The 17755-nt window shown below is 47.5% G+C and overlaps 2 protein-coding genes across 2 annotated transcripts in view; one reads left to right on the top strand and one right to left on the bottom strand.

The window, feature by feature from the left end:
• Positions 1-639: 639 nt before the first annotated feature.
• Positions 640-12133, bottom strand: MTO1 (mitochondrial tRNA translation optimization 1). Its single transcript, XM_019537639.1, has 12 exons — positions 11854-12133; positions 11571-11770; positions 10708-10825; positions 8975-9264; positions 8358-8470; positions 8015-8205; positions 6746-6876; positions 5901-6105; positions 5643-5814; positions 4533-4651; positions 3383-3540; positions 640-2759 (listed from the first exon to the last, which is right to left on the bottom strand). Exons 1-12 carry the CDS (start codon positions 12110-12112, stop codon positions 2565-2567), a joined length of 2151 nt encoding a protein of 716 aa, XP_019393184.1. The 5' UTR covers positions 12113-12133; the 3' UTR covers positions 640-2564.
• Positions 12134-12366: 233 nt separating this feature from the next.
• Positions 12367-17755, top strand: part of MB21D1 (Mab-21 domain containing 1) — a 26046-nt gene continuing 20657 nt past the window's right edge. Inside the window, exons 1-2 of the mRNA XM_019537640.1 lie at positions 12367-12843; positions 17271-17490. Coding sequence (XP_019393185.1) covers positions 12403-12843; positions 17271-17490 — 661 coding nt within the window. The 5' untranslated portion in view covers positions 12367-12402. The remainder of the gene's footprint in view (positions 12844-17270; positions 17491-17755) is intronic.

The raw sequence follows: 17755 nt of genomic DNA, 5'->3' as shown, positions 1-17755 counted from the left end.
TGGCCAGAATGTTCATGGAGGAAGGGGAGTTTCTTAACATGGAGGCAAGTGTGTTTACTTTCTACAGAAAAAAATCCTTTATTGGCTTGCCAACACCCTTGCTTCAGTAAACACCACTGTCAGGGGAATCCCACAAATACAATATATCTCTCTTTAAAATGTCTTTAGATGTTCCCTTGTTCATACCAAGCGTCTATGGAAACATTGGTTCCCCCCATTCATTTCTGATTTTATAGTTCTATCATGTTAGCTCATCATACCAGGAAGTCCCACTGTTTCCAGTCTCTCAGCCTTCTCATTATTTTTCTTTAGGTTGGCAAAAATCCTTTTGCAGCAAAGTAAGCAAGTTTCTTCTCAGGCTTGAGCAGACCTACTTTTATGTAGCTTTATTAATGGAAGGACTGTGCTTCGGGATCCTTTTTTAACAGTTTGCCACTGTTATCTGCTTAACAGGAAGGTGAAGAACTAGAATTCTGCCTTGGGAAGAGGCATGAGAAATCATGCTACTGCATTTAGGCCCAGTATAAAATAAAGCCACATAGACAGCACCCTAGATTTCAACAGTAATCCTAGAGCTGATGTGACCATAAATTGAAGGCTAAAAACATGCATTGGATTTTTCCCATCTGGAACAAAGCCTTTTATTCCAGGAACCAATAGATGTAGAATCTATTTTTAGCCTGTGAAGTACCCATAATAACATTTCCCACAGGACAACCAGGGCTAATTTGAGTTAATTACCATTCAGGCTGCATGTGTAAATGATGTTCCTATGCATGTTTTGTTGCGAGTCAAAGACCAGGACAACCAGATTCAGGATAAAATTCATGTCTGTTTTGACCCAGCAACTTCATACAAGCATAAGATCATCTAGGGATCTCATAAGGTCATCTACCCCAGCCCCCTGTTCAAGGCAGGATCATCCCCGACTAAACCATCACAGCCAAGCATCTCTCTGTTCTACTCTTGAAAACTTCGAGTTTTCCACAACCTCCCTAGGTAGCCTGCTCCAGTGCGATCACCCTCATAAATTCCTCCAATCTGCAATACTACATTACCTTATTTAGATCAGTGTGGAGATTTATAGGTCTTTAGGTGCTTCATTCTTTAAGTTACTTCTTTCTTTCTCTCTCTTCCCAAGGGTACTAAAAAAGGGAGCATTTTATAGATAGGGAAGTGAGATTCAGGGCAAAGCCTCTTACAAAGATCAGACAGGAAGTCTGTGGCAAAACAGAGAATTGAATTTGTTTCCTGAGCATATTAATTCATCCCTCCCAATGCTAGCAACTGTATTTCCATCAAGAGTCTTATTACTGCATATTACTGTAGTAGCACTGACAGCTTAATAGATATCAGGACATACTGTGTTAAATGCTGTACATACACAGTGAGAAACAGTTCCTGTAGGGAGGAACTTACATATATACAAACAAGAATATATATTATATGAACCAGTAGTAGACTCTGGATCCCTACAAACCCAAGACAAGTTTCTTTGCTGGAGAAAAATGACAACATTTTTGTTCACATTGGCTCATTTTTAATGTTCTTAAGAAAAATTAAAACTAAGTTTAAAGGAGAGTCATGCTCAGTCTCTTTCTGATGTACAAAAATAGTCATTACTTCAAGTTAATATCAGACTAAAAATAACTGTAATGCAGAACAGCTCACTGATGAAAAACTAACTGAAGTTTTAGAAGAGACACGGCAGTTTCTCAGTGCTACCCAGGTTGTACATCTCACCTTTTACCCCTCCTTGTAAAAGCTGAGAGTAACCATTTTCCTCCTGTGGCCTGATCAAAAGCATGGGAGACTGGAAAAAGTCAAACCTAACTATTTCACTGCTTTTACACTACAAAAAAACCCACCACTTAAGGCTTCTTTTTCAATACTTATTCTCTCTAGTCAGTTCTAGGTGCTGTTAATCTGTTTTAATACGATATTTCTTGAACTCTGAGTAATTTGCGCGTGTGTGGGGGGGAATGCTGGGAAATCCTAGAGTCCAGCTCAACCCAGCCTACCCTGCATTTACAGTTGCATGAGAGGAGAATATGAGTTCTCTGTCCCCCTTACCATCTTTCCATAAAAAGACTTTCTAAGAAATTATTAGAGCACAAGTATTTTCCATGGCCAGCTGGAAACAAACACCTATGGGTAATACAACATGAAATCAACAGCAACACTGGGCACTGTCGAGTTAGTTATCAACAGTTACTGGGCTCTTGGCATTCTAGCACTCATCTTGCACTTCTCTCTCTATTGTGGAGAGACAATCCCTATTCATGCCTTTTTCCTTCCCTCAAGATTTTTCAGGTTCTCAAACAGACCGATGCTGTCTCCCACATACCTGGAACCTTAGTACACAGCTATGTTTTTTTAGCTAAGTTTGGAAAGAAAACTATTTGAGCTCCTGATCACTATGCAAAAGGCATACAGGTCTGTTGGCTTTATACCTACTAGAACACAGTCAGAGCTGGCTAGTTACAGATGCAAAAAACCCATCCTTGTACGGTCTGAAGACTCCACACATGTCCACTGCAATACAGCCATTTTCCATCACCTTCTCAGAAAGCCCTGCTCAGATTTGAGCTCTGGAATTCACTCTTCGCAAGCACATCAGTATTTCTCTCTGGTAAGGATCTGCCAGTCCTAAATGGCAGGTTTATGTCTGCTGTCTTTTGCTGATTAGTCTTCACAAATCTCAGCAGATTAAGGATGGCAGCAGGTGTAATTCCAGGAATGCGGCTGACTGCTCCAATCTAGACATTGAAACAGCAACAAAAATCAAGTTGAAATTGCCCCCAAGTCCAATACTATGATTAGAGACCTACTGAAATTGCGCCTGCACTATTTTAGGCTGCCTCCCTGAAAAACAAACTAAACAAGCTAACTAAAAAATTTACTGAAAATAAAATGCTGACTCCCTCTGGAGTCCTTGTGGCCTTAGCTTCACAGCCCACTAGGGGGAGGCACGGAGGGAAGGAGGCTGACTGCTGCTCCCACCCCTTGCTGCTGATTGGCAGCAAGGGGCAGGGCCACATGGGCAGCCCTTACAGCCAATCTCTGTCAAGGGATGGGGCCACTGGGGCCCCTTGGCCAAGGGGTGGAGGGGCCTGCTGTGCTCAGCCTGTGGAAATTACTGCCAACCCCAGGATCTGCACTTGAAATTGGCTGGCCGCTGCCTCGACTTTGGTTAGACCCCTAACCACGAAGCTCCTTAATCCAGCTGGTGATAGTCAAACCTACTACGGAGAAACAAGATCTCACAACTCAGTGCCAAAGTGGGTAATCCTCCCTCCTGCCCCAATTTTCAAATGCCAGCACAAAGTGGTGCTTTGTGGCCATTACTGCCATACCCCCACCCTCTGACCCAGTGCCTTACTGTCTGGGGACGGGCTGAGTCCAGTTTCTCTCGCATCTCTTGGGACAATGATGCATTAATGGTGAAATAATCCAGGTCCTCTGGCAATAGGAGAGCTTCATCTCGGCGCACTTCCTCCATTTCCTGCTGCTGATTGGCTGTACACACCCTGTAAACAACTGCATTGGCAGCAAAGAGGATGGGAGAACAAAAACAATAATACATGGTAGGTACAAAATACATGGTTCTTTAAAAGAGCTATTGACAACAGAAGCAAAATTCTAGGTAGAAATGTCAGGCATGCCTATGGAATTAGGCACCTTGCTTCCATGGACTAGGGAGCCTCACCACTAGTAAAGCAGGGGTCAGCAACCTTTTTAGGCTGTGGGCCAGACTGACCCTGTTTGGGTGAAAGATGGGCCAGCACATAGTGGGCAGGTGCTAGGACCCAACTGCTGCCACCACTGCTTTTCCCAGGAGCTGCAAAAGGGAACGCATCCACTGCTGATACTTTTCTTTTCAGAGGTGGTAGAGGGTGAACATTTGTAGCAGGCACTTTTCCTCTCAGTGGCAGTCATTTCACTTGCCAGTGCATGGAAGATTGCCAGCTGTGGACACTCTTCCCTGTGTACTGCAGGGAAAAGCAGTGGTGGAGGGTGATTTTTCTGTTCAGCTGCTGGGAGAAGTGATAGCAACGGTCGTTGGGTCCTAGTGACTGCCCATCCGCTTCTGACCTAAAATGGGTCAATCCAGCTGCTGACATCCCATGTCTGGAGGCTGGATCCGATGGCTTGACAGGGCCAACCCAGTCCATGGGCCGTAGGCTGCCAACCCCTGTTTTAGGGGCTTTGGAAAAAACAAATATTACAAATCTCAGTTTTCAAAAGAAGACTTGATCTCTTAACCAAAGCAGAGCAGGAGAACTCTGGGGCAGCTGTAATACACTGCTGGAGCAGTGAGGGGAAAAAAGGCTAAGAAAAATTAACACAGACTCAATTTTCCTCCCTGCCAAGAGAGAACAGTGTTTTCTCCAAGGTAGGACTTGGGTCTATTTATGGAAGAATAGGATGATCTACTGACAGTGGCCTTTCCACACCGCAAGATCCAGAGATAGCTGAGGTTTCATGCTCATTCCCCACTGAACACATGGATGATGTTTGGTCTTCTCTACCTTCTATTTTAAGTCTTTCTGCCAATTCTCTCCATTCAGCAAGCTTTCCAAGGGGTTCTGGGAAAATCCTTGCCAATAACTCCATGTTGACTTCTGGATACTGAAGAATGTCCAAGGCCCTGTGAAAACAAGACCAAGTGACTACTGTAACAAGGCTAGTGCATTGCACAAGAATGGTAAGCAGCCATTCCCAGACCCACTGGATGCAGCTTGGTAAAATCCTAGTTCAGGGATGACCCAGTTACCACCACTTGAGAAGGAGAGGTGAGCAACTTAGCTGGTAGCCTGTGCAGGGGCACCAAGGACTGATCAAGCAGAACAGAACAAACAAAAACCCTCTCCAGCCAGAGGGTCCCTGCAGATGAGGGCAAGCAGCACAGGAAGAGCTGCTCTGGACACCTAAACTCATGTCTCTTCTCTGGGCACAGACATATAACACATTTATACCCGTGTGAACAAGGAGATACAAACTGTAAACACCAGTGTAACTTATCTGAAACCAGTGAAGAAATATCCCCGTTAAAGTCAGGGTACAACATCTGTCCTGCTACTGGCAAAAAAGCTATTACCTGGCTCCCTGCCTGGGTACCCGGGCGTGTTTCAGCCCTGCCTCTATGCTGGGGTTGCACAAATTCAGGAAAAAGAATAGTGGGGAGCAGGTTATAGGGATGTAGGGCCCAGACAGCCCTCCAGAGGTCATCTAGTACAACCCCCTTCCTGAGGCAGAGTCCTCCCATGTTTTAGCCAAAATAGCTAGGGCACTCATCCAGGAAGCTGGAGACCTGCTGGGGTTCTAGCCCTATCTTCCTCCCCACAACCCGGAAGGGGTTTGAACCTGCATCTCTCTGACTTTCTCAGCAGTGCTCTTAACACCAGACTACAAGTCAAACATTGTCTATGCTCCATTTCAGTTCTCCTTCTGAAGCCGAGCCACACAGACTTCAGGGAAAGTACAATCAGAGAAATACATTTGTGCGGCTAGAAAGCTACCGTTTGGACACTTGAATACCATAAGTGCTCAAAGAGGAAAAAAAAAAAATGGTTCAGAATGCAGCTCTCCTATAGAAGCAAGCAGTGGACAGGCAGGGAAGGATCAGTAGCAACCTTTACCTGACAGGTGAGCTACGACTGCTGCTGATTACAATCTCCGGAATCAAGCTGGACCATTTGGAGGGAGGGAGTTGAAGAGACGTTAGCATTGTAACTCCCTCCTCTATGGCAGCCTTTATTTGAGATGCTCGTTCATATCGTTGCCGGGACACACAGCCAGTTTCCTCAAAGCCTTCAGAGAAAAGACAGTGTGCAAGTGAGAGAGGTGCTATATAGGCTGGCCTGCTGGTCAAGAAAATCAACAGAGGGATAGGCTACCTCGGGAGGTGAGTCTGCTGTCTGCATTGTCGGGTCTCAGGAACGTGCGGAACTCTACTCGGCTGGTGAACATGCGGTACGGCTCACTGGTGCCCAGCGTGGTGAGGTCATCGATCAGGACTCCAATGTAACCTTCAGTGCGGCTGATAGTGAAAGGAGGTTTGCCACAGACTCGCAGGCAAGCATTGATTCCAGCAATCACTCCCTGCCAGACATCAAAGTGGTTACAGGAGCCACTATGAAGCCAGCACACTGACTCATTCTGATCCATGTGGACTGCTATATCTCACACACACAAGCCTCCAGATATCTGTGGCAGAATCTGTGTTATTTGAGGTGTGCTAGCTGATACGAGATAGTCTCTGATCCTTGCAGTAGTCCTAAAAACAAATGTTCTGCCTCCTGGGAGAGAAGGTTTTCTGCAACCATTCTAGAGTTCTCAGGATGCTCTCCCTTACTTTTCCCCAGCTGCTTACTGTGGCTATCCTTGTGCCTGGAGGGAACTGCTGATGTGCAAAGCAAGTACTGCCTCTTCCTTCCCCCAGATAGCCCTTGCTTTCAGCCATCAACTAAGCAGTGCATTCACTGTTTGGCCAGGCAGTATCCTTAATGCTCAGATGTGGGAAAGCAGTCTGAGAACAAGGAGTTTTGCTGCTGAGTATCTGAGAAATCTGTGCATGTGGTTCTACAAAGTATCTTTAACTTGCATAACCAGTACAACATCCTGTTTACAACACTGTTGGGGGGGAGATGCGATGGGGAGCATACACTGGCATTGAGTTACAATTACCGGGTTTTTTGGGGTGTACTCTGAGTGTGAAATGCACACTTCCAGCTTTGCTCACCTGGGCTGCTGCTTCTTCATAGCCTGTGGTGCCATTTATTTGTCCTGCAAAGAAGAGTCGCTGAACCAGACGAGACTCAAGGGAAGCAGTGAGCTGACGAGGATCTAGAAAGTCATACTGAACTCCATAGCCTAGTATATGCAAAGGAGATTGTCATCAAGAAAAGGAGAATACACCCTCTATTGTATTAGGCATCATTTGGGTGGATTCATTAATTTTAATCATTGTTCAAATCAAGGTTTCTCACCTGCCAATTTAAATAATTTTAACCTTGTTTTGCTTTTTAGTAATTTCTTAGAGAAAGGAAGAAGCTCACTGGCTGGTAACCCTTAACACACATTAATGTGTAACTAAACACTATTTTTATGCTAAATTTTACACTACTTTTTGCTAATCAGGATGCATATTTAAACATTAAGCAGTCATACACCTTAACATCCTTAGATGGTGAACATTTACATGTTCTTAGGATAGAAAATAGTGAATTACTGTTGTTCATCATGGTTTTTTTTTAAAACTTGTAGCATAGGTCAAATAGCTTTAGAAAACAGTATTAAATCAAAATGTAACTAAAAGTGCAGAAAACCAGCACTATAACACTGTTTTGTTTTTGTTTAATAAATATACAATGTTAACACCAGACTACATTACATAAGAGCTCATTTATTAAAGGAAGGAAGCACTAGCTGCAATTAGCGAACTTCATGCAGCTTTTGGTTACCAAGTCTTCCAGTAATCTAGAACCAGTAGACTTCAACCTCACATTAAGCCTACCTACACACAGGAACAGAAAGACAAACTTTCCTGCTTTTTCAACTCTGAGTTGGATTCTAATTTTGAATAAACTGGTTTTTGAATGGCACTAAGTTAAGGTGGAGAAGACAGTCTCTCTATATCTGAGGAGGAGGCTGCCATCATCACAAGCTGATTTAGTAGGTTCCAGATTTTCTTAAACATTTGGCTGCAATCATATATTGTTTGAATAGGTTTTGATTAATTAACAGATTGTAAGAAGCGTGCATGTCAAAAGAGTTTGATTTCATGTTAAAATAAAACAGGATTACTTTCAGGGAAAAATGTGTTTATATAAAAAAAAATTCAATTAAAAATGACTGATGTGTGTTCACTCTGGGTGCCATGATTTCCAGATCTAAGACCTCAGAAGGATACAAGTTTGCTCAAAACTTGTGCACCTGGGAACAACAATGGGTCATAAATCTAGATCCCTTTGTAATATAGACTGTATGGAGCAATTTGACTCTCTCTCACCTGGCTGTACCATCTTGGCTTTCTCTAAGCCCTGGATGCATGTAATCACCTGCTCCTGGAGCTCAGGTGGCAGTGTCAGTGACATTCCTTGGGGGTAGATGATATTGGAATCCAGACCCTCAGGCTCCAGCCACAGCTGATGAATACGGTTTGGGAAGCGTAGAACTTTAGATTCAAGTGAGGGACAGTACCTGCAGAGGGAAACAACCATCAGTGCAAGGGGGTAACACAGAGAGAAGGTAATCACTGATTGCGAGCTGCCTCCCAGAAGTAAAATAAGGAAGAACTAGGCAGATTCAGCTATTCTGTCACATCATTGCCTTGCAAGATGCCTCATACTCACCGGGGTCCTTTTGTTGTCTCCTTTACATGGTTGTTCAGGTAAAGATTATCACGGATAATTTTCTCCACTTTGGGGTTAGTGTAAGTCAGGTAACATAAGAGCTGATCCTCTGGCTGAAAAATATCAAGACTTACTTACATTTAATCCACCAATGATGCTTTACATTGATCAAGCACTTCTCACCTGAAGATTTCAGACATTAGCTAACTTCTACAGTGGCTCCAAGGGGCTGATAGTTCCATTACATCTGCTGTGGAAATGGTGCTCAGAGGTTAAACGAATTGCTCAAGAGTGAGTTAGAAGAACAAACCCTGGTAAGCCAGGTATCCGCTACTCTACACACCTAATCAGAGACTGATATTCCAAAGGAAGTGTGGGATGCCGTGCAGATTTGCATTAACCTTAGTTTTCCCCTCTGCTTCAGAGCTGATGTCTCAGAGAAGCAGAACTCTGAGCACTCATGCGGAAATAAGGTAACTCCTGTCTACAGGAGTCATAATATCGACCAGACTATTTTCTCAGCAAAGACAGCTCATTACATCTTCCCGAAGGTGCTGAGCACAATACTGCATGAATCATACTACGAAGTGGCCTTCCCTGCCCAAACTGCATCACACCTTGATCCAAACAGTCTCACTGAGGAAGCTGAATGGGATGGGATGGTGGTCAGCCCATTGCTTCTCCAGAACGCTGAAATCAATGGTATCTTTGGCAAGTCGGGGTGGGGTCCCAGTCTTCAGCCTCCCTACAGTAAATCCCAGTTTCTCCAGAGTCTGAGCCAGTCCAGTGGATGATGGATCCCCTAATCGCCCAGCCGGATGCCTCTCTAATCCAATGAGGACCATCCCCCGCAGAAAGGTACCAGTGGTCAGTATGACACTGCCAGCATGTACTTTGCTGCCATCACCTGTAAAAGAATTTTCAGAAACATACACATTAACAACCAAGGCCCTGATGTGCTGCTGTTGCCTAGAACCAGTCCCGCATTCTCCGATGTGTCTGCCTTAAACAGGAAAAAACAGTGCAGACATAAAAGCAGGTGCACTATGATCTATTTAGAGCCCTGCATTTCTAATCTCGGCTAGTCTCTCGTTTTTGTCTGAACTGAGAAGACAAGACCAAAGCCTGAGATTAGGGAAATTAATTTTAGTGGTTCTGCTCTTTCCTCTCTAGCTGAGACCTAGTGCTGCTGGAGTACTCAGAATTTCTGTCTAATATGCCAGGAACAACCAGACCAGACAAAACTTCATCCACAGAACAGCTCCCCATCAGCAAGACGAAACTCAGGAGCTCAACATGCAAAATAAATACTATGTTTCATATTTTCACATTCATCCTAGCAAATGATACATCTGACCCCGGAGATGCAGAACTTGGACTCTCCTAACAAAGATATCACTTGGCATCCAGGTGTGGTAGAATCAGTAACAGACACATAACACAAAAGAGACAGGGCTAAGGAAATTTGCTCAGTGTTCACCAGGGATCCTGGTTTTCTCTGATAAAAAATAAATAAATAAAAAATCACAAATTCTGACAAAAAAATGCAAATTCTCTGATAAACCGCCCCAAAACTGCTAGCTAAAATTAAAAGCTGCCCCCCACAGCTCTGCTGGTGTTCCTCACACCTCCCCAATGCCTCTCCCAGCCCTGCTGGTCCCCCTCACTTTCTCCCAGCCCTGCTAGTGCCCTTCACTGCGACACCAAAGCCCCTACACCACCCTACCCTTGTATCTTGCCCCCCACCCACAATCCCTGCCCCCCAGCCCTGCCAGAGGGGGACCCACAGCTGCCAGGGCTATGGGGCCAGGGACCCAAGTCTGCAGCTCCCTGCAACCAACAGCAGGCAGCTGCGGCAGAAGCAGCAGGAAGCCGGCTCCCCCACTGCTGCCGCCTGCTTGGGCAAACAGCTCTTGCAGGCTGGAGCTCAGCCAGCCTACAGAGCTCTTTGCAAAAGTGGAATCTACAGGTTTTTCTGCTAAAAGAGGAAATCTGTAGTTTTCTGTGGGAAACAGAAAACCTGGATCCCTGGTGTTCATAAATCAAACACTCACTAGACGGAAATGCATTTCTGTCTGTAGCAGACTCAACTAACTCCCCAGAATCTTTTCATACAACTTGGGACAGATTTTGACACTAATTTAAGGGCAAAAGCTTAAATACTGTCATTCTCCAAAAGACTTAGTGGTAACAGTAACACCTAGCTGTCTTGATTCACTCATACTCTCTCTAAGCCATATATATGCTTTTACCAGTTAATTCCTGAAGCATATTTACTCTCAAGGTTCCATTCAGTTTTGAGGGGGAAGTGACACATCAAATACCTTTAATATCTAGTTACAGTACATACCAAGAAGGACCCCACTGACTTGGCATTTTCCTGGATGTTCTGACTCTGGTTCCTTCAAGAGAAGATCTTCCACAGACCCCTCACGAACAGTCAGGAATGGGGTATTAAGGATTTCTTTCTATCAGGAGATAAGGAATTAGCATGAGTATCTGTCCATCCATCCCTATGACCACACATCTTCCCCCAAACATTGAACCACACACTTCCAATTACTGGATAGCAGCTTCTCTCTCTCCCACTCCATTACCAAGTTATTTTAAAGCAGGAGAAGCATAACTCAAGTGCCTATAACATTCAATTACTGCAGTGATGTCTGGGATTTACTAAGCAGAACTAATAATTACTTATTTACAGATCTGCAGGTTTTAATGACAGAACAGAGACCACTGGATAATCCGGAAACAGTTCTGTATGTCAGCAAAGTCAGATAATGTCATCTAGTTATTCCCATGTTTTGCCAAGGAACCTGGGCTTGACTAAGGCACGCATCTTGCAGGAAAACATCCTGACTTGACAGTATCAACAGACAAGAGCATCCCCCATTTTTCTTGCTAGTTTCTCCAACTGTGAGTTACCCCGATGGGTAAATCTTTTGGCCTCCGTTTACCATGTGAATTTGACTCTAGCTTTTCACTCCTAGATTAAAGAGCACAGGAATACCACATATTTTCTTCCTGCCTGCACCATAAGAGGTATCCCCTCAGCTTCTCTTCTGAATAACTAAAACGTTGTGACGTCTTTCTGCTCAGGCCTTTGGGCATCTTCTCTTCACCCTCTTTAGTTCAACCCAGATCTTTTCAACAGGGTTGAGAGCCTACTCCTGTCTCACTCGCCCCCCAGCCCCCTGCCCCCATGGCTCTCACCTGCATGTTCTCCTTGTACAGCTTCCGATCCACCTGTGCGCGTAGCCCCCAAACGGCTGGGCCCTTGCGCCGGTTCAGCACCTTGTAGTGCACCCCCGAGTGGTCGCAGAGGCGGGCGCACAGCCCGTCCAGGGCATCCACTTCCCTCATGAGGTGCCCCTTCCCGATGCCCCCGAAGGAGGGGTTGCAGGACATCTGCCCTGCGCCAGACGCGAGAGGAGCCTCGGTCACGCCCGGCCCGTGGCCCCGCGCCCGCCGCTCCTCCGCCCCGACCCCCCGTTACCGATCGTGTCAATCTTATGCGTGACCAGCAGCGTCCGGGCCCCGCCGCGAGCCGCCGCAGCCGCCGCCTCGGTCCCGGCGTGGCCACCACCAATCACCACCACGTCGTAGCGGGCGGCGGCATCGCTCCCGGCCCAGCGGCTCCAGGGCGGCTGGAGGCGGTGGCGGCGGCACAGGAGCCGGACCGGAGACATGGACGGGGCGGCGCCCGGCGTCACCGGCGTGAAGCGCCGCAGAGCCGCAGCTGCGGGGGCCGCCATTGCGGCGACTTAGGTGCCGGAACCAGAAGTGGGAGGCAGGGTGGGTGGGTAGGCAAGTCCCCTCCGCGTCTCGTCTGCTCTGGAGGACTGGCTGCAACTCATCACGTGACCGAAGAAAGCGCGGGAATACGCCCCTCTTTGCCCTCGGACTCAACGAGCCGCCCGGGCCGGGTCCACCCCGGGGGCGGGGCCCAGCGGGGAACGCCCTCCCCCCCGACTCCCTGCGGGGCGAGGCTAGGGAGCCGCGCCCGCTGGCGCCAGTTTCGTTTCTCGTGTCGCCGGGTGGGAGTATGGCGGGGCGCAGCGGGAGTCCCCGGGGCCGGGGCTGTTCTGGGGGCCGAGCCAAGGCCACCCCTTCCACCCGGGGCCGGAGCACCCCAGCGGGTGCAGCCCCCTCTGGCCGGGGGAGGCCGCTGAGTGAGGCCGGGGCCGGAGCCGGGGCCAGGACCAGGGTCAGGGGAGCCCCCGCGGTGGAGAGTGGCGGTGCCGGGGCGGCTCCCGGGCTGGGGAGCTCGCGGCAGGCTCCGGGTGACTGGCCGGGGCCGGGGCCGGGGCTGGGGCAGCTGTTGCGGGCTGTGCTGAGCCGGCTGATCCTCGCCCGGCAGGACACGGTGGAGGCGGCGGCTCTGGTCAACGACCTGGCTGCGCGGCTGGTGCAGGCGGTGAAGCGCGACAGCAGCTTCTACGAGGTGGAGAAGCTCGGGACGGGCAGCTACTACGAGCACCTCAAGGTGAGCGTGGGCTGCTGCCCTGCCCTGCCCTGCCCCAGCCTGGGCTGGGGAAGCCGTGCTGCAGGCCAAAGTGGTAGGGGTCTGGGGTGAGGATGGGGAGCGGACAGCACAAGGGGCCAGGTGCTGCTGCCCTGGGGCTGGTCAGAAATGTAAGAGGGCAAAGAGGGTTAAACGTTTGCCAGCAGGGAGTGGGGGTCATGTTGCTGGCACAAAATCAACGGGCAGGGCTCAGTCAGCCTGGCTGAGAGGCAGGGGTTTCTTAGGGCACAATGATGAGGCTGGGATAAAGGTAGGCAGGCAAGTTAGAGCCTGGATTGGAGGGTGCTGTTGGATTGTAGCACTATACTTGGCGTCTAGGACCATTGTGTTCTGCCTGCTCAGCCGATACGGTTTTCAGAAGGATTCAGTTCTGCTCAATCAGTCAGATTTGGAACTGGTTTGGGTACTTTGACCTGTTACATGAAATACAAAGGAAAAAAAAGGACCAGTTTTCCGGTGCAAGACCTTCTTCCTCAGGTCTCTGGAGGCAGGAAGCTGGGAGAAGCATAGGAGAGGGGCTGAGCGATACACAGGTGTGGCAGACACACAGCTAGCAAAGAAAAGCAGCTGAGTACTTAGAGGGCAGGGCCTATAGATGCGGGGGGAAGGGCTTAGTCTTGGCCGCCTTGCCTGGAAAGTTATTCAGGAGTTGGGTAAATCAGAATGGGCAATAAATCAAGTATCAGGGTGGCAGAGTCCTTTGGAAAGCTTGTTCTCTCTGTCTCTCTGCCTTCAGGCTAAGGAGCGCTCAAGAAGGTTAAGGCTGTGGTGGAGAAACCCAGTGAGTTCTTTTGTGAATTAAGCTAGAGCACACACAAGTCAGCTACACTTTCTGGCTGGGACCCAGATGCTGCTGCCACTTCCTGCTTCTCCTTTCTGATGGTCATAAAGCATCTGGCTGCGGTCCAGATCTAGTGCTTGTGTGGGATGGATCTGGCCTGGGGGCTGTAGGTTGCTGACCCCCAGTTAAACTCTTGTGACTGGAGCCACTCTTTCCAGGGGACATATAAAAATTGACTCAAGCTGAGGTGTTGATAGATGAGGCTATAGAGGAAATTGACAAAGTAAACAGTGGCAAATTAAGCTCAGATGGTATTTTGTAAACACAAGTCCTGGAGAAGCTCAGACTTGAAACTGCAGGTCTGTTAATTTTAGATGACATCACTAAAACAGCCTTTGGACTGGAGGGTAGCCAATACAATCCCTTTCTTATAAATGGACTCCAGAGGAGATCTAGGGGAACTACAAGCAAGCGAGCTTAATAGCTATTTCTCACAAATTATGTAAGAATCGCTATTTACTGAGTCAGCCTAATATCCATCATGCCCAGTATCCTGTGTTCCATAGTGGAGTTATTGGAATTACAGTAAAAAAATGGGTTGTCTTCACATGGACAAACAGGACTTGCTGGGGAAAAGTCAACCTGGGTTTTGTAAAGGGAAATCATATGGTATCAACCTACCAGAGACCTTACAACAGTGGGTCTCGACCTTTATAGGATCAAAGAACCCCCTCCGTAACTTCTGGGAATTGAACAGCACCAGAGGTGGATTAAGATTTATTGAGGTCCTGGGCAAACACAAAATTGGTGGCCCCCTCTAGAGGTGTACCAGTATATCTGCTGCATATCAGATTGGTACTGATAAAATGGAAAATTACTGTTATTGGCTGTTGGCTTTTTTTTTTTTTTTTTGGCTGATTGACATCACTGATAAATGCACATAGCCAGGAATGCAGCTGGACAGCTTGGAGAGTAGTAAGTCTGTGGGGGAGAGAGGCATGGGAGGGGAAGGGGAGTGGAGGGGGCATATGGAAGCCCCCACGGTGAGGGAGGGAGTGGGGGAGGGGCAGGCACTGCCCATTCAGGGCAGTGAATGTGACCCCAGGGCTGGGAGCAGGATGGAGCCACGGGTGGTTTGTCCGAAAGGGAGCCTCCCCACACTCTTCCCTGCCTCTGCACACACCCCTGGAGGAAGCATGGGTGGCATGTGCCCTCTTGGATTTGTGTGGATTTGTGGGGCAGGGGCCAGGGTCAGTGCTGGCCTCTTCCTGGTGTGGGGGCTGGGCTGGACTTGGGGTGGACGGCGGTGCTGGGAGGGTGGCTTCTGTGGGTAATTTTGGGGTGGCTATAGCTCCCAAGCCTCCCTGTAGCACCAACCCTGCTTGGGGCAAGGCTTCCAAGGGAGAGGCAGCAGAGAGGGGTGGAGATATGGGAGGGCTGTAGCTACCCCAAAATTCCCCGTTGCTCCTCTACCCTTCCCAATGCTGCCACCACATGCTCCGTGCAGCTGAGCCTGCCCACCCTAAGCACAACCCAGGCCTAGCCCCAGCCCCCCTGCCAGGAAGAGTGTCACATCGCCTGGCCCCAAGCCCACAGCAGGCAACCTACCTGCACAAAAATCCAGGGGGCACATGCCTCCCATACCACCCCTGCAGGATGCATGCAGCAGTGGGGAGCCCCCTACCCCTCAACCTACGCCCCTCTGGACAAGCTGCCCACAGCTTCATCCCTCGGGTTGCATTCACTGCTGTGGCTGGGCATCTCCTACCCTGTTCACCCCCTCACTGTTGGGGCTTTCATCTCTGTGTGCGTCTGTTCCCCACAACCATTAGACTTACCAGCAGGGTGCTGGCTGCCAGGCTGTGCTCCTGGCCATGTGTGCAGAAGCACCTTTAATATTGCAGGTTCCCCTGCGCGCATCCCCCCATAACACCCTTGTTGCTGATTGGTGGAGGTGCTGTGCTTGAGGCTCGTTCCTCGTTAACAGGGAAGCAAAAACCACGATTTTAAACCCGACATCGTTTTTGTCTCCCCACTGCTGATTTGTTGAAAGGCCCTGGCAGTCCTGCTGCTTGAAGCCAACGAGCAAAGAGCATCATGTTTATAACCGTGGCTTTCGCTTCCCTGCTGAAGAGTGATCCACAAGCGAAGCCTCTAGTTGGCTTGGGGCCACTGGGGACAGGTCCCACTGGCCCTTGCATTAATCTACCTATGGCAGGCAGCACCCCATTTCAAAAATGAATTTATTACTGAATTATTACAATTACTAATAAAACTGATTTATTAGTGTTTACCCCCTTGCAGAGGGCCAGGTAGTGGAGATTGGGGGTGGGGGATGGGGACAGCCAGGCAGGGACTGAGCCAGCATGCATCTGTTTATCTTCTTGTACCTCAAGGCACTGTGGTTGAGAATCATTGTATTAGAGGACATAAGCATGTGAATCAGGGTAATCTGGCTGGTACAGCATATGTGAAATTTCAAGAAGCTGTTCCACACCAAAGGTTCTTAATAAAATTAAGTTTTCAACGTTAGAGGCAAGATCCACTCCAGGATCAATAACTGGCTAAAAGATGTGTACAAATGATCAATTCTCACCATGAACCGATGTAAACAGTGGGGTTTTGTGGCTGGGGCCTCTGCTTTTCAACATGAAAACTGATGTTGGTAAGTGTGAAGTGATTCACAGGGTCTGGGAACAACCCCAGGTGCCCACAAATGATAATGAGCTGTTATTACCCAGGAAAAGTATCCTTGAGTTACTGTGGATCATTCTTGAAAAGCAGCATCAAAAAGGCAAGTAGAATGTTAGGAAACATTAAAGGAATTGAAAACAAACTATAGACAATGTTGTTATGCTACTGTATATATCCATGGTACACTCGCATCTTCACAGCTTTACAGAAGATTAGAGCTGGAAGGGACCTCATGAGATCATTGGGTCCAGCCCCACCCTGCTCTGGGCAGTCTTCCCAGGACTTGATCTACTTGGAGTAGGAGCAGAATGTAGGAACTGAGAGGTGGAGTAAAGATTACTATGGTAGAAATTAGGTATTAGAAACTTTGTGAATTAGCTACGCATTTTACACTGGTTTCAGTCAAAGGACATGCATGTATAACAGGGACCTGTAACTATAGTTACTTTTAACCAGTAATGGCCTACAAGCATAACCACAACAATTCCTTTCTTAAACTAATTGCAAGGGTAAGCCTGGCATTAACAACGATAGTATCATATATTAAGTATCCCAGAAAGTGGTACAGAAGCAGAGGATGCAGTCGTTCGTGCCAAGGCTCTTTCACAAGCCGTACTACTTATACCCAGTGAGTAGTTTCACACCAGCTAATGTAGGCATTGTATTAACAACCATCCAAAACTAAGATTTTTTTTCAGGAGGTATTTGCTACCTAGTGGGATGGTGTTGCATTCCACTGAGTTCACTGGTCCTTCGGCACAAATTAGTCTGTGTTTATTCCCTGTTACACTGTACAGTGGAATGGAGAACAAAGTCTATTGAGGCATTTGTAACAAAAGTGCAGGCTTAAGCTGTGAATTAACTATATAAGCTTGTTCTGTACCATTTAGTAGTGTATTTCTGCTATTCACAGATTTCTGAACCAAATGAGTTTGATATCATGCTTAAGGTGCCAATTCCAAGAGTACAGCTGGATGAATGTGATGACACTGGTGCCTTTCATTATGTGTCTTTTAAAAGACATTCTCAGAGACACCTGGACAAATTTTTAGATCATGATGGAAAATTATCAGCAGATGACATGCTTTCATTGGTGAGGAGTATTATTAAAGAAGAAGTAAAGAACATAACAAGTAAGTATGCAGCAGATTACATTTTAATTTAGGGATGTTATTAAAAATAATGTTGTGCATGTATTATTTTTAGCTTGTTTTCTTGTCTGCAGATATCTGGGCAAAAATATGAGAAATCTACAAATATCTAAGCCAGTCATTATCACAAGGGACAAACAACCTAGTGCAAGGTTTTATAGTTTCTAGGATCAGAAGGGACCTGAGCAGATCATTGAGTCCGACCCCCTGCCATGGCAGGAAAGAGTACTGGGGTCGAACGACCCCA

Source organism: Crocodylus porosus, unplaced genomic scaffold, assembly GCF_001723895.1.
Source record: "Crocodylus porosus isolate Cpor-Errol unplaced genomic scaffold, CroPor_comp1, whole genome shotgun sequence".
Classification (NCBI taxonomy): domain Eukaryota; kingdom Metazoa; phylum Chordata; order Crocodylia; family Crocodylidae; genus Crocodylus; species Crocodylus porosus.
Note: the sequence above shows the minus strand (reverse complement) of the source record. Positions and strands in the feature narration are given on the sequence as shown.

Excerpts from the sequence above, each read along its gene's own strand:
- MTO1 (XM_019537639.1), bottom strand. The coding sequence starts at position 12,112 with ATGGCGGCCCCCGCAGCTGCGGCTCTGCGGCGCTTCACGCCGGTGACG. Across the intron at positions 6,877-8,014 it reads AGCCAAGATGGTACAGCCAG|GCTATGGAGTTCAGTATGAC; the intron begins GTGAGAGAGAGT and ends TGCATATACTAG. Across the intron at positions 5,815-5,900 it reads CAGCAGACTCACCTCCCGAG|GCTTTGAGGAAACTGGCTGT; the intron begins GTAGCCTATCCC and ends TTTTCTCTGAAG.